The 16,377-nt window shown below is 40.3% G+C and overlaps 1 protein-coding gene across 5 annotated transcripts in view; it reads left to right on the top strand.

The window, feature by feature from the left end:
* BCL11A (B-cell CLL/lymphoma 11A (zinc finger protein)) overlaps positions 1 to 16,377 on the top strand; it is a 99,245-nt gene that overhangs the window by 909 nt on the left and 81,959 nt on the right. For 3 of the 5 annotated variants that reach the window (XM_011941818.1, XM_011941816.1, XM_011941814.1), the window contains exon 1: positions 3,565 to 4,227. In XM_011941818.1, the coding sequence (XP_011797208.1) occupies positions 3,819 to 4,227 (409 nt within the window). In that variant the 5' untranslated portion in view covers positions 3,565 to 3,818. Of the gene's footprint in view, positions 1 to 3,564; positions 4,228 to 13,977; positions 14,046 to 16,377 lie in introns of those variants that run through there. The other 2 variants (XM_011941815.1, XM_011941817.1) reach the window with 2 other exon arrangements.

Genomic DNA, 16,377 nt, shown 5'->3' with positions numbered 1-16,377 from the left:
GGAGTGCGCGCTCTAGGGCTTCGGGGCATGGCCAAAGAGGGGGATATGGCAAGTTTGCACTTGGTCTCCAGGCTCACTTCTTCCACCCCCTCACCCCCATGGAAAGCACAGACCTCGGTGGCCTCGGCTGGCTTGCTCGGCGGCTCTGCAGCCCGGCACCCCCCTCCCCGCCTCCCATGGCTCTCGCCTAGGAGCTCGGAATCACAATAGTAATAGTTATCATCATAATGATGCGGGCAAGCAGCGTCATTAATAATGAATAACCGCAGCCACCTCTGCGCGCACACCCAGTGCTCAGAATTGCGGGGGAAGCGCATTTGCAGAGATCCCCCAAAGTAAAAAGTGTAAGCTTGTGGACACAGAATGAATTTCAGGACCCGCACTTGAGGTGTGTGCAGAGATACTGAGACTGCACCAGGTTAACCAGCCGGTTTTTCCAAACCTCACTTCCGTTTTCACCAACTGGCGGGCCCAGGGAACCGTCACCCCGCGGCCGAGCTGGACGGGCATGGAGGCAGCAGTCAGGGCCCCTGGCTGCCCTCCGCCGCCGGGCCCCCGGGCCCCAAGACCCCGCGGTCGCTGCTGCACGTGTTCGCAGCAAGCGCGGCGGGAGCCTGCAGCCAGCACGCTGCTCGCTTTGTGCCTTAGAGTCCCCGCGCCCAACTTCACTTTCTGCACGGTCCACCCCTGCCGGGCCCCCTGCCCCGGGCCCGTAGCCCCCGGCTTTGCTTTTGTTTCTTTGCTTTTCCTCTCTGAATTTCAGCCTCCGTTTGCTTCTGTACCCTGTTAAGACAATCAAGGCGAAGGACTTGGAAAGCAAACTTGAAGACACAGCTCCCTTTCCCCCTCCCCCTCCCCCTCCGCTCCTCGGCAGCTCTCGTTTCCCTCGCTCTTTACCAACATTTCTTGTAAGGATTATTATTTTTTTCGTTATATTTATTCTTTTGCAACTACACAGAGAGGAAAGAGATCTCAGTCTGCCACCGAGAGACATTGAGACGTTCCAGGCTGTCTTGCTGTTTGAACGTAGAAGCATTTTATTTTCTATTTCTTCCTCCCCTCGTAGAGAGAATTCGCGGCTAATTATTATGATTATTTGCTCACTCCCTTCCACTTCAATCGAGGACTCCCTGCTTTGTAGCCGGAGTTTAGGCCGGAGCTTAGAAACGTTGGTATTATTGGGGCGAAGGAGGATGGAGTTGAATTGAGGGAGGGGGTAAAATGGCTGAGGTTAGGAAGGTTTTTAGGGAAAGGGGAATTTGCATTAAAATGCAGAGAAATTATCAGATGCCCAGAAAAGAAATGTTGATTGCCACTGAGAAAAGATGTCAATGCAAATCAGTAGACTACACTATGAGAATTGTGTTTTCATATTTTCTTTGTGTCCCACTTTGTCTGATTTTTAATAATATAGCAGCAATATTAAAACACGGTTTGGTATTTCTCTAAACATCACTAGCCAAATGTTTTGCAAGGAGACCGATGTTAAACGTATTTCATACATCAGGATATAATTCTTGTTAATTAGCAATAATTTACGTTAAGAGCATAGAAAATGTTGAGGTTACAGGTTTTATATCTGTACATTTGATCATCTTGTTATTTTCAAGAACTTTGCCTCCTATAAAATTAATTAGGTGAAATGTGGAGGTGTAATCAGCAACCTCTGAATTACCACTTCATTTCCCGGTTTTGATTGTAAATCAGTTCAGTCACTACATTTAGAAGACTTTAACCAAGTCTGTTTTGAACCACATTACTTTTAACTATTTGATACCTAGGAGAATATTTCCTTTTGCACCTAGATAATATTCCCACTTTTAGAAATGTATCAGGCCTTGGGGGAAAAAAAAAAAGAATCTTAACGGTGGAATTAAAAAAATTTTTTTTTGCAAAGGTTCTGTGTACTACTAACTTTGATAAAATAAAATATTTTCCTGAGTCTTCCTTCAGTCTGTAAACCTCAGAACTTGTAGCTAATGCTAAACAAAAAAGCCACATTTATCAATGTGTACTTAAAATCCTTAATTCAGACAACAGGAATATTTTGAGAGTGAGTTCCCTATTCCTCACTTGGTCAAAATGGAAGCAAATGTAAGAGAAGAATGACATAAAGGCACAATGCAGAAGCACTTCCGTTTGTCTTCTTTTATTTGAAAAGTATGCATATGTATTCTGTATTTATCTTTTGGCCAGTATGTTGGGCAAAGAAACATAAATGCTTACTTTACTGTCTTTATTAGTAGGAATATAACCTTCATATTCCTGTGGTGACCTTATGTTAAATTAGGAGGAGTACCAGAGGCTAGAAATTATGAGATGTCCTACTTGAGCACAGGTGCAGCTAGGCAGGGCTCTCTCAATATTATTTCACCTAGCACATCTGGGAGTTACTCCAGATCTTCCCCCTCAATATTCAGCCTGGGTAGGGTTGAAATAAATTTAACCTGAGTTCACTGGATTTTTGCACTTTATCAAAATCTGTTCCAATATTCTACACTCAAATTAAAATCTATTTTTTGATTCTCTGTGGCTTTAAGTTCATTAAATGTGAAATTGGCAGCTTGCTAAAGAAGGTCAGACTGATTAACTGTTTAAGACTTGTACATTTTCTGCTTCAGTTTTATTAACTGGCAGCATCCTGGATGTGTTTTGTATTTTGTAATTTTTTTTTTTGATAGAGCAAGCATAAGATTTCATAAGCAGAGACTTACCAACTCTCTTTTCCCCTTTGGAAGGTTAAAAAATGATAGAAGCTGGTAAAGTAGATGCTGGAGTATTTTAGTACAAAGTTAAAAAAAAAAGCCAACAGGAAAAAGACATGGCTACCTTGTTATACCATCCGCTGGTGATTATGTGTGCAGAAATAGTCACATAATGAAACATTTTGGAGCTCATTCAGAAAATTAGTCAACTTTGACAACATTAGGTGAAGTATTTCAAGTCTAAAGAAAGGACTTCTCAGCCTTGGTCTGAAATGTGGTGTTTGCTTGACCATTCTGATTTTTATGTCATGGATGCCACCAAGTGCAAACATATTTAGAATATTTTAGGCATTCCGTTTCTCAGAATAAAAAAAAAAAAAAAGACTAATTGGCTTATTTTCTTAAGTACTCAGAAGTATCCCATTTAGCTAATGTGTCTGAGAAGTATTGCCAGTGAATTTGGTATTTCTTTGATTTTGTGGCACTGCTGAGAGTGAAAGCAGAAAGGTTTTTGGCAGTGTGAATTATGCTGCGACATGATTATTATTTAGATCCGTTTCATAGGTGCATGCAGTCGTTTTCTTATTACGGCAGTGTAAATATGGCACATTTTTCGTGTGACATAGTAGCTTTCTAATTTATGAAGCCAGGTCTGTTTACTTAGGAGTATATACATTCACACACAAAGGCTGTGTTGTGTGTGTTTATTCACCTCTCCTTTCATTCTTTGGCACAATGGACAACTTAGTGTATAGGAAAAAAGAAACAAATTTGGTTTCTCTCCACTTTTTTTTTTAACCAGTTTTTCTTGTAGTTATTATTTAAGCTTCCTTTATGTTCCCTGTGTTAACTATTTAAGTAGCATTCTTTCTAAACTTACAAACCAGGCACATTTGTTGCTGTGTGTGTGTGTGCACGTGTATATGCGTGTGTGTGTGTTCTCTGGAGTTATGCAAGGAAGACTGTTTTCTATACATATATGATGATTTGCCTCATTGATAAATTTGCTCTCTGGTTGATAACCTTCACATCCTTGTACATCTTGTATACTCACATTTTCTGGGTATTCCATAGAGAAGCCTAGAAACACTTTACATGATGTGGTAGGATAGCATGGGGTTGAGATGTGCTTTCCCCCCTTTCTCTCCTCTCTGGCACTCTAATAATTGTGCTTTTGTTTCTCCAACCACAGCCGAACCTCTTGAAGCCATTCTTACAGATGATGAACCAGACCACGGCCCGTTGGGAGCTCCAGAAGGGGATCATGACCTCCTCACCTGTGGGCAGTGCCAGATGAACTTCCCGTTGGGGGACATTCTTATTTTTATCGAGCACAAACGGAAACAATGCAATGGCAGCCTCTGCTTAGAAAAAGCTGTGGATAAGCCACCTTCCCCTTCACCAATCGAGATGAAAAAAGCATCCAATCCCGTGGAGGTTGGCATCCAGGTCACGCCAGAGGATGACGATTGTTTATCAACGTCATCTAGAGGAATTTGCCCCAAACAGGAACACATAGCAGGTAAATGAGAAGCAAGGAGAAAAGCTGTTTGCATGCTTTCTTTTCATTTTCAGAGGTGCTGTAGCCAAGCAGTAAGGAGTGGTGAAGTGCTTTCTCTATTTCTGCATGTGACTGTCCATGACAGCCCTGTAATGTTAAAATAATCATTTCCGTTGCTTACGTCCAGAACACAGAAAAATAAATATTTTCCACCTAACTGAATCAGATGTAGGCAGGACAGGTACACACACCAGACACCCTCTCTCTGGATCTGTCGATTTTGGATTTCTTTTCTTCCCCATCCTCACCTTCTCATTTTGAAGTATTGAGCTTTTACTACACCTAGTCCAGTTCCATTGTCCATTTCCAGACTTGGTGACGTGTCAGAGGCAAAGTGGCCATATAGGCATTTGCAGTTCAGCTAACGACTTGTTTGACTCAGAACATCTGGCCAGGCCTCCTTAGGGGTTCAGCTCGTTCTCAAGGCTTCCCTGAAGTAGACTGGACTGGCAGGGTAGTTGGAGGAGGTGGAAAGAGTTAACTGAGCTTCAGGGCTAGCCTTGGATCCATATTGGCTGTCAGCCCGGATGGGGCTGTAATTAAACACAGCCCCGTGGTGCGATGACACCATGACCTTGACTTTAAGATGCCATTTTCGACTGGCCCGGCCAGAGTAGAGAGGGCAGTTGCTGAAGCGCACAGACATGCTTACTCGAAAAGTTTAAGGGCATGTTGGAAATTTCAAAAGGTTGGTTTGACAGGAACGGCTGCTCCCTGCAGCCTGCCTCCTCAGCTAAATGATAAATGCTTCTCTGTGCTCTCTCTTGTCTCTGATGTGGTTTTGACAGATGTATCTTGATTTTGTTTGTGGTTTACACAGCCTCATGTCACCCTTACAAATGTCCAGTCCAGACTCCACTGTTTCTGCTATAACACAATGTAAAAATTTTCTTGGAAAAATCCACACGCATATTCAACAGCCCTCCCTCCTTCGGTTAATTTTAGCAGGGAGGTAGCTAGGTGTGTGGGTTTCTCGGCAGCTCAAGGGAAAAGGAATTAAAGGCTAGCAGTGGGACTTAAATTCCCTGCTCTAAGTGATAAACAGCAACGCTATATAGTGACCCTCAAAACATTTTTTGATTGAGCACATTAGACAAAGTCGATACAGATTCTGTGATGACCGACATGCCATGCCTATTGGTGGATCACTTTCTTCCATCTGCCCCCCAACCCAGCTCCCGAAAGGCAAGAGGTTTGTTCAGTTTTAGGAAGGGTGGTGCATATCATCAGTTGATTCACTGGAACTTGTCTCTCTGACCTAGTTTGACCACAAAGTTGAACCATAATAGGTCAGTGGTCCAGAGGGGATTAAATGTCATATGATTTCTCCTCTCCCCCTCTAGAATTTGATCATTAAAACCAAACGTGGCATTTTCTTTCTTTTTTTAATGCTTTCTGTAATAACACTCAGATACACTCAGATACACTCCCTTTAGTGAAATGGGAAATCTGCTACTGGGGAAGCTGCATTTGCACAGTGTATTTCTTGAATCCACCACATTTACCTTATGTGACATGTAGGTGAAGATTTTATCTCTCCTATCCCCCAGTAGGATGTGGGAATGACCATTTCCATGTGTTGTCTTGTGACTGGAAGGAAAATGAACAGAAGTGTAAGGCATGATTAATGAAGCAAGAGCAGGCGGAAGGGGATTTGTCGTCTTCGGAGATCCAAAGCCTTGCTAAATCACCAAATATGGAGTAACACTTGCGTGATGTAACATCGTATTTACATATCGAGCTGCTCGTTTAAAAGACAAAACACAGTATCTGTCAAGCAAGAATTAAAACCACACTTCTTACTGAGGTCCCAAATAGGTTATTCAGTCTCAGATTAACCAGCTCAAAAATTCTGTGCCTCTGTATTTGGAGGAGGAATCTAAAAGCTGGGGGGAAGGCCTTACGTATAGTTAAGGCTTTTACTGCTGTCGTTGTGAATCTATGTAGGGGAATAAAAGATATTTGCTTGAACTCCCTGGTTGTCTAAAGGTTCTGTTATTATTTTTTTTAAAGAACAAGTACAATAGCAGAGCCTGGAGAAGCCAAAACCAAAAGCAAATTTAAAATATATTTTATAGAGCTAATAATCAATTGTTTAACTGAGACGAAAAGCTCTCTAAGATGTCTAAGATATTCAATGGGTGCACAACAAGTGCTGCGACCCAGGTGAGGTAAACCTTTCGTACATGAATAATTACAAAGTCTTGATTTCTTTCATTGTGTTTGATCACCTGTTCCCACCCTGGAACTGGCTGAACATAAATAGCGTGGTCACATCTCAAAGTGAGATGTCAGTAACTAGAATCACGACTTCTCATAATTCACAGTAATGAATTAAGAGTTTCCTATGGTGAAATTAACATTCTACCATTGCACATAAATTCCGATGCTCTGGCCCTCAGGTGCCCCTGAAGCGAAGTTCTGGAAGACGGCTATGTGTGTACCCCCAGCCCATTTCTCTAAAGCACGTCTCTGCAATTCCAAGTCTGCTTTTCTTTTTATGATGAGGAAGGAAACAGTAACAGTAATCATTCAGTAGATATTTGAATTGTGTCACAAAAAGAAAAGAGAAGCAATGCTTTTGTATTAAGGAAAGAGATATATTGATGAATCTCTAGAAGAATATGTTTGGCAACCACATAAAAGATAGTCATTTAAGCGTGCTGGGTAGGAAAGCCTTTATTAAAGTGATGTAAGTTGGATTTGAGTTCACTGTGAGCCTGTACCATTTTATAAGCAGGAAGCAAGAATAAAACAGTGACAGATTCTCCCTAAGATAAATAAAACTTAGAATTTGGGGCTTTCAGATAGGAGAATAAGGCAGAGTTCTTTATATCTTGAGTAAAATGGTATGCATTTTCACTGTACTCACGCCTCTCCAAGCTAAGGTTTTTTTTTTTTTTTTTTTTGAGACAGAGTTTTGGTCTTGTTGCCCAGGCTGGAGTGCGGTGGCATGATCTATGATCTTGACTCACTGCAACCTCTGCCCCTCTGCCTCCCAGGTTCAAGCGATTCTCCTGCCTCAGCCTCCCTAGTAGCTGGGATTACAGGCACCCACCGCCAAGCTTGGCTAATTTTTGTATTTTTACTAGAGACGGGGTTTCACCATGTTGGCCAAGCTGGTCTTGAACTCCTAACCTCAGGTGATCCACCTGCCTCAGCCTCCCAAAGTGCTGGGATTACAGGTTTGAGCCACAGCGCCTGGCCCAAGCTGAGTATTTTTTAGAGAGGATTCTTTTTACCTGGTGAGTAGATGGGTATGTACTCCACCACTTCATCCACGTACATATATGAGCTGTACACATAGTTGTTAATCAGGTTGCTTTTTTCATTTTATTAAAATATTCAACATATCATGTGATTGTGACCCATTGAGATAATTGAAGTAGTATTAATTTAGCTGGGAATTAGCAGCTTATGTTGTGTGGGCCCAGTTCATCAATGTGTGTGTCAAATATCCACCCTCAGATATCAGCAGCCTTTGACTTGCAGTCAGAGCTTTCAATAGGGGTTTTGTTTTGTTTTCTTTTTTTTTAGTCTCATGTTATGATGGGGGAAATATTCATGGAAGATGACTGAATGTGAAACTGCTGTTCCCTTATAGAAAAGACCCAAGCATGATCCCATCATGTCAGATTTGAGGTTTTGGCTTATTGCACATAGGAATCTTTACATTAGGTTTGGGCTGTCATAAAGTTAGCTTTTTGAGAGACTAGAGAAAAAATATGACAAATCCTATAAAATGTAGTAAAGCCTGCTCCTGTTCATATATAACATTTTTTTCTCTTTAAAATCATAACATAGGCATTTATATCAGGGTATTTAAAATTATTTGCCTAGACAGTATAGCTGGTATTTAAATAATTATATACCAGACAGATACTCTAAAGAAGGGAGATACACTAATTCAAAATGGAAATACATTAGCATGCTACTTAAAAGTAAATAAAATATAATATGCTTTTCAGAATTTAGAAAATTAACTTACCTTTTCTTTTTGTAGCCATTCTGATTCTCTCCTAGCTCAGACTGAACTGGAGGATGTATTTGTGTAACTTGTGGTATAATTGTAAATGAGACTATAAATTATAGTATGCTATTATGACTACTTATTTTTCTTTTCTCTTTATTTATGTGATTCTGAATAAAAACAACTGACCTCTGAATTTTCAGCATGGCAGTTAAAACAAAAAAACACCACTACCACAAAAACAATATACTGGTGAACATTTTATTTACCTTCAGAATCCAGAGAGTAGAGAATATTGTTTCCTAATAAATACCTAGGATTTTCATAGGGAGCCTATGTTTGCGAGGCCACTATCCAAAGACTCATGTTCATGAAACTGGGAGTCCTATATACAAGCTGTATTTGTAAATAAGACAGAGAAAGGTTGTGAACTGGCAGCTTGGATGTTTTGTCAAAGTACAATGTCAGAGAAACTCTTTCTAAGACAAATTGTAAATAGAACTGTCACAGTGATTGCATGATTGAGCCGCAGAAGTGTCCTACAATTGTTGGCATTGTCAGGACTTTTGAAAGCTTAATTAAACACAGTGGCCCGCATGGCTGCTAAACTTACTAAGGAAAGCCAAAAGGAAAAAATGTATATATCTAAAATGTAGCAGATCCTAAAGATCCCAAACTTCTTCAGACATTACCCTTGTGGTGACACAGAAAAGATGCATTGTGCATTTTCCTAGTCGTCTTTTATAAATAATAGTTTTGAGAATAGGTCCACGTGATATGAAGATCATCCTGTGTGTGATGTGGAGATTGTGTTAGTTTTTCTGTCTCCTGCTGTTACAGACAGTTAATGTAAAAATGGCCTTTTATTGGAAACACAAATATGTATTCACTTCAAGAACAGGAGCAGAGGGGGACAAAGTTTCCCTCCCGCTCTCTGTGTTTATTCTGTGAAAGCTTAAAAAAAACAACAACCAGTGCTGTAATTTCTTAAATCACCCCATTCCTTGTTGTGTTGCAAGTTGTGCCTTTACTATAAAGGATCTGAAATATGTTTTGCACACCTTTCTCTTAGTGAATGTGGCATTTAATTGTGGAGCTGCACATGGACTGGAAAATGCAACTGGGTGTAGAAACGTGCAGGCAGGGTCAGGACAGGCAACCTTCAGCTCAGGGAGGAGGCGAGTTGGATGCATATTAATGGCACCTTTTAGAGTCCTGGAAAATCATTAATTTCACACTGCAGCCTCCATGTAGTTTGGCTAATGTGGGAGTACTAAATTGGGGTACATAACAAACATGCAAATCTTAGGGAAACATTTTTTAGATTTTTGTGATTTCTCAATGAAAGTGTTTAATAACAGAGAATAGGTGAATGGTGGCTTTGCGTGCTGGTCAGTAAGAAAGGAAGAAACTTTGGCTTTCCTTTGTGGGGAGATATTAAATTTAACCGAAGTAGAAAGCATAGCGAGGGAGATGCACCAAGATTGCGTCACTGGATGTTAATTTAATCTACTTTGGTTGGTCTGTTCACACCCTTTATTGCACAAAGAAATCATTTGACAAAATTTACCCCAAGTCCAAGTCTGTTTTAACATACAGTAGTACCAGCTTTGTGCAATAAAAAGCACTTAGCATCAAGCTGGACCCAGCCTGGCACCTTGCCACTTTTTTAGCATGAGATTTAATCACTAAGGATCTTTAGTACCTTTCTGCTTGTTCAGATTTCATTTGGGTCATGGCTATGTCAGCAGTGTTGTTATTTCAAGGATTAAAACAAAAAAGATTCTAACTTAGAGCCCACTTTTAACATTATTTCAAATCAAGCAGGTTTGTATGTTATGTGTCAATTTGGATGACATTGATAAAGTTCATAAAATATGTTCAGACTATATAATTTAATGGATAATGACTACTATTTTTATTTGTAATACAAATAGGAAATTGACCATTGTCTCCCTCCCTCCTTGGTTCTTTTCTCCTACCCAGGTAAATGAGCATCCTTAAACAGCTTCTTCCCTTTACAACGAGGGTACAGAGCACTGGCCAATATCAGTAAATTTACCTTTGTAATTTGCCACGTAGTTTTTACAACATGACCTAATTAATCTGAGCACGAACCATATTATTGCTACTGGAGTCATTTTCTGTCACAAACTTAATTTCCAGGAAATGTAACCTGACAAATAAGAATTCTTTAGCTCTCTCCATGTGCTCCTAGAGACCAAAGGCAGATTTAAAATAATAATAATTTAAAAAGTGCCAGCATTATTAAAGTCAGTATGCTTGATGCCAAACTCAATTTGAAGCCAGTAAACATCAGACTGTATTTCTAATCAGTTTTAGAATGTAACGTATTCCATATTGGATTCATTGGAATTTGTCTCCTTGCTTTTTACTGGCCAGCTGCACTCCCTATGCATTTTTAAAACATTTCAGCAAAGGCTTTTGCTGTTCTTAGCAGGGTTAGTAACTTGGGGTCTATTTCTGAGCTCATTCGTCATTCTGCAATGGCACTGAGTTAGGTTGGCAAGGGAAGGATTTGAGGCATGGGGGGTGGTGAGGTCACTTCTGATCCCAGCAGGGAATAGGTGAGCTTCATTTGCCTTTACAATAGGCGCACAGTTACTGCACCTTGGAGGAGCTCTCAGGTGCCGCTCAGATGGGCGCATGTAAATGCCCTGTCAGATGTGGAGCTGGAATATTAATGCTTCTTCCACCACCGCACCATAATAAAGCTGTACACAGCAAGCTTAATATGCAGCTAGTCTGGGGAATTGTATAAACTTAGATAGCCCAGTGTGAAAGACAGCAATGGAAAAATGCTCGATATGCCACAGTTTCCATTCTTGTTCTCCTTTGATCTATAGCAAAATGAAAACATCATCCTTTTCTTCTCTTGGAGTTGTCTCCCCAACTCTGCCACCTCCCAATTCACCACCAGAATTTTTTTGCATGTGCTGGTATGGAGAAATGCAACATAATTTGTTTCATATGGTTAATTACAGGCGTTTGAATATTTAAAATTTTAAATAGCCACAGTTCCAGCTTTTCCTGTTAAAAGTATGTGATTTGAACAAAGGGAGTACAGTGTAAATATTTGTGGTGATTTGCAACACCCCTCTTTCCCCATTAAACACACACACACACACACACACACAAACACACACAGAGAGAGAGAGAGAGAGAGAGAGAGAGAGAGAGAGAAACATTCAGTTTAAATCTAGTACTGATCTAAAGGACTTCTGTACCTTCATTTGTACTTTTTTTAAAAAAAAAAACTTTCAACTGGAATTCCATTAAAATATTTCACCATTATATTTTTGAGTCCACATTGCTTGAGGTTTTAAAGAAGATTTTTATAATGTGTTCATTTAACAGAATCAACAGCTGTCAGAAGCAGTTGTGGTAGATCCACAAAACGTATAAAGAAAAATACATGTTTCCTGAAACAAAACACTTGGAAAAATAAGCTGCTAAGAACTGGCGAATTAGAAGTTTGCAGACAGGGAACTGAAGTGTCGTCTCTTGGTTCACCCTGGAGACTGATGTGAGCGGATCTGATGCAATGCTGCTGGAAGATTTACCTGCGCAGGTTGGTCCTCTAAGGCAACGCGCAGTGCACGATTGACGTGTGCACCAGAGCTAAGCTGGGCCTCAGCTCGCTCCATCTTCTGCCCTATTTTTTCGCTTTTTGATCTCTTTAGATAGATAAAATGCCAAGTTCTCAGAGTGCTAAACAACAAATTATATGTACCTAAAGGTGAGATGATCAGGTTTAAACTTCCTGTAAAAGAGGCGAGAAGGTGCCTTGCACACTCTTTTCCAGATAGGGCTGGCAGCATGTTATTCAGAACTGAATCGGTCTCTGCCAGGGAATTCCCAGTGGGAACCTGGAGCAGGTATGTTGATGAAGGGGATACCTGGGGACCTTTGGTCACTCACAATGAGTTTTTGTTTGTATTCTGACTGTTGTTAGCATTGCCGATGAACAATTACACCTACAATTTGATTTTAGTTTTAGATAGAGGCGAATCCACTGATTAAAAACTCCCATTAAAATAAAAAATGGAATTATTGTGAAACCTGCAAGGGTGCCTTCAAAAAGAACACCGGTGTTGTTGTGTACCTACCTCGCCTTTCTATTTGCTTTTTGAACATTCTAAAAAACACAAGGAAGCTTTTTGCTAAGCATCAGGGCATTTAAATTTATATTCATCAGTTGTTCATTTTCTTAACATGTAATGATGCATAAAAAAGCTGCAAGGAAATCACATCTGTTAATTTTTAGAGAAATAAGGTGTAGCTTGGATTCTTATGTTGGAGCACAAAGCACTGTGTGCCAAGTCTGATCCTGTACTTTTTAAATATAGAGTTTTAATATTTGGCCAATCCCCCCTCTCCCCAAACAAAAACAAACCTCAAAAAACTAAGAGAAGCAAACCTGAAGTATTCTCCTTCACCAACTCAGGGTATACCATGATTTTATGATTTATTTACTTTTAGGGGGGAACCCATCCGTGAACCATTTACTCCCCATTTTAACTCCCCTGCCCCAGATCTTTTCAGTTCCCAGTTAAAATAATGCATTAACCAATGTTCAATCTTAAATCGCGTGAGTTTCTCTCTCCTATTCCATTGCACCCTAAGATTTAAAAAAAAATTATTCCTTTACATTTAAAAGTGAACATTGGCTACTGAAGAATGATTTAAAGGCTGAAAAAAATTTTAATAATAAATCGTAACCTTCTCATGTTATGTTTTTGTTATGTTAAGGGGAAAAAAATCAATAAGGAAAAATTTAATTCTGATAAAGATACTCTTGGATCTTTGAAAACAACTGCTGTCCTTTTAACTAAAACATTTGAGCAGCTTCAAAGACTATGTATTTCTTCTGATCTTGGAGCTGTGTGACTGGTAGCAAGAAAGAAAAAAAAATCTTATTCTACATACAAGTGGATTGCTTAACAAGTCAGCACAGACACGTACTTGTTTGTACAATAGAGATAAAAATTCCTGTATAAAAATAATTCAGCTGCTGACAGCAGGCATTGTTGTTGGACCTGTCTTTTGTGCTTGTCCCAGCTCTGGGCCCCCCTCCCCTCCTATCTGCTTGGGGCAGCCTGCTGCCTGCACACTCCTGACCAGAAGTTAATTGCTATATATTAAGTATATAGGTATTGTATTTAAGGAGGAATATCTCAAGGCTTCCTATATGCATTCCACTTCACTTTCTGATGTGATTGTGGTGTTGCCAGCAGGGGGGTGGCAGGCAAACGCTCTAATAGGGAAAATCACTTGAAGGCAGTTAGGGGAAATTTGGCCTTCAAGTCCCATTTGCTCTGCAGTGTAGCATCGGTTTCTAAACTTTTGTTTTTAATCTAATTCTGATTTACCCTGTCACATCCCATATCAACCCTCATTGAACCCTACTCATGTAGAGTAACATTAGTGTCAAACGGAATTGGTCAGGACTGTGGACCTGTGGCTCATACAGTTCGTTGTGGATGTGGGTTCCATGCAGCTCTGCATCCTATCCTTTCTAATAAATGTTAAAATGTGGCACATTTCTGAGCAGGGCCCAAGGATAAGAGAGTTAAGAAATCAGGGGGTAGTACTTGAGATTTTCTCCCTTCTCTTTCCCATTTCCTTGATAATATCCACATTTCTGGTAAGATCAACTCTAGGAGAAAGTCTGAGGCTGGGGGAGAGAGGGGGAGAAGGGTGAGGAGAGAGGTTCTTGGAATATTCTTCGATAGCAGTTCAAATGAAATCCCCACAGCAGAGAGCTTTTGGGTCTAGCAGTGGAGCGGTAAGCTCGGACACGTGGCCTTTCGAAGCTGTTATTCTCAGTCTGACTTGCACACCAGCTAAGATAGGACTTAACATATACTTTCTTGCTTTCACTTGGATTGGAGAGGTTCGGGTTGGGTGGAAGATGAGTTCATTGGGAATTCTGTCACTAGAATTTTTTAAATGTCAGGAGGTTAGCAAGGTGTGAGTTAGCATTCAAGCAAAGGATTCTTTTCCAGACTAGTAATTGGAAAGCCTGAAAATCCAGGTTCCCACGATACTCTAATAACTGGGGTGGGATGGTGGTGGTGGGTGGACACCACGGCCTTCTGAATGTCAGCTGATGTCTGCATGACCCATTCACCATGGATTCAGTGTGGCTAGTGCTGAATGGGGGAAATCAGAAAGGCAGATCTCAAGCAACAGGATATGCACTCCTCAGAAGTAAACCAGACCTTGCTCCTCTCCCTCCTGTGCCTCTCCTTTCTTGCTGGTTTCCCTTTGGAAGCAGAAACTTCTAAAATTAATGCCACTCCAAGCCAGTGAAAAAGCTGTTTTTATACCACAGTGGATGTTTACACAGGAGAGACAACTTGAGGGGGAAAAGGCTTTTTGGGAGGGTGGAGGGACTCGAGTTAATCTGTTCTGTTGGAGGACTGTGCAGTACTGCCTATGAGCGACTCTGGGCTGTTTTTGATAAATTACCATGTTTAGAGATAGGTTTGGCTCTTAAGGGCTTAGTTTTATGAACAAAGTCCGTGACGATGTTTGCAGCCTCTGTTTGTCTCTTAGCCCCTTTGGCTTGACTAGAAGCTCTATGTTTAGTTTAAGCTCAGTCTGGAAGATATAACAATTTTGCATTAAAAAAATGAGGAAATCATAGGAAGAAAAACCCTTTGCTTTTTGGATGAATCTTACTGATAATTTGCTAAAGCTCATTTGAATTTTAAGCACTTCTTTAATCTTCAAAGGCTAAATTGCTTTATGAATATGCATGGTGTGGGCAGACTTCAGTTCATTACCTAGTTGTAAATTCTAATGACCATTAGGTCCTTCCAGTAATTGCGAATTGTTTTGCATTTTTGATTGGCCTATTAACATGTACATTCGGTGCACATCAGGCTGGCCTGTCAGCCTGCTGAAGGAGAAAAAAAAGGTGAAAATTGTTTATAGCACCAAGATTCTTAGATTTTCAATCTTGCAAAATTGATGATGTAAAAAAATTAAAGCAGTGTTTTTTCTTCTCAAGATTGAAAGTTCACCAAGAGATTTGACATATTTAATTTACATGATGACTTTGCACTCCTTCATTAATGCAATTTGCATATGAAGCTGTTGTTAATCACTTTTGATCATGTTTTGTGTATTAGCTGCCTCAGTGGCTCTCCTCCTCAGATGCCCCAGTAGAAAGGAGCAAAATGATGCATCTTCTTGCCAAGTTTCCTTTAGTGAATTGAGGAATTAGAAGTCTAACCTTGAGTAATTACATATGTTTTATCCGTTTTCTTTTAACGTTAAGTACAGTTTGTGAACGTGTTGGCTGGAAATTGTTCTCATTTGGGGAGAAGACTGTAAAATTTAAGTATATGATTGAGGCACTTCCAGATACATAGAGAAATATGTATTGCCAGTTTCTGTTCCCCATGAACGTTGCAGGGCAGTTTTATTGTTAGCAGTTTGATGGCAGGAAGCCTTGGCTATTCCAGTGTATTAAGACATCAGGTTTCTCCTTTGGAAGAGGGAAGGCTACAGAACTACAAACCTTTCTAACAATGCTTTAGATTCCTTCTTTAGATAGATGGCTAGCACCTAAAGAACTTGGGCCTGGGTTTGGCTGACTCTTTTATCTTTTAGATCAAGTAAGTTTTCCCATTCAGCTGCTGCCCTGAGCTACAATGTGTCCTCCCCTCATCACCAAAGTATATCCTGGTCTCCAGGCTCCCTGGGCTCCCAGTGTCTCCCTCAAGGTACACAAGTGCCCTGGTCTTGAAAACAAGGTGCTAACTAACGGTTTCCAATTTTTGAGAGCCTGTGATTTTGGTGTTTGCCTTTGCTGTTGAATAACCTGTGCTGTATTATTGATGTTCATCTTGGGTTTGTGAGTTTATCACTGGTTAACAAGCAGAATCAGAACACTGAAACTGATATTCTGATTAAAAGGAATGTTTAATGAAAGAAAATAAATTGTGATGGAAAATGAACAGTGTGTAAAAACATAACTCTAATTTTAACCTCCGAGGGGCCTAGCACTGCCCTACTGCGACTTCCATCTATACCATGCTAAAAGCATGCTTCAGTTTAAAGTTGTTAATATTCAGCTGGGAAACAGTATCCAGAACACAAATAAATTA

This window comes from Colobus angolensis, unplaced genomic scaffold (genome assembly GCF_000951035.1).
Source record: "Colobus angolensis palliatus isolate OR3802 unplaced genomic scaffold, Cang.pa_1.0 Scaffold201, whole genome shotgun sequence".
Lineage (NCBI taxonomy): Eukaryota > Metazoa > Chordata > Mammalia > Primates > Cercopithecidae > Colobus > Colobus angolensis.
Note: the sequence above shows the minus strand (reverse complement) of the source record. Positions and strands in the feature narration are given on the sequence as shown.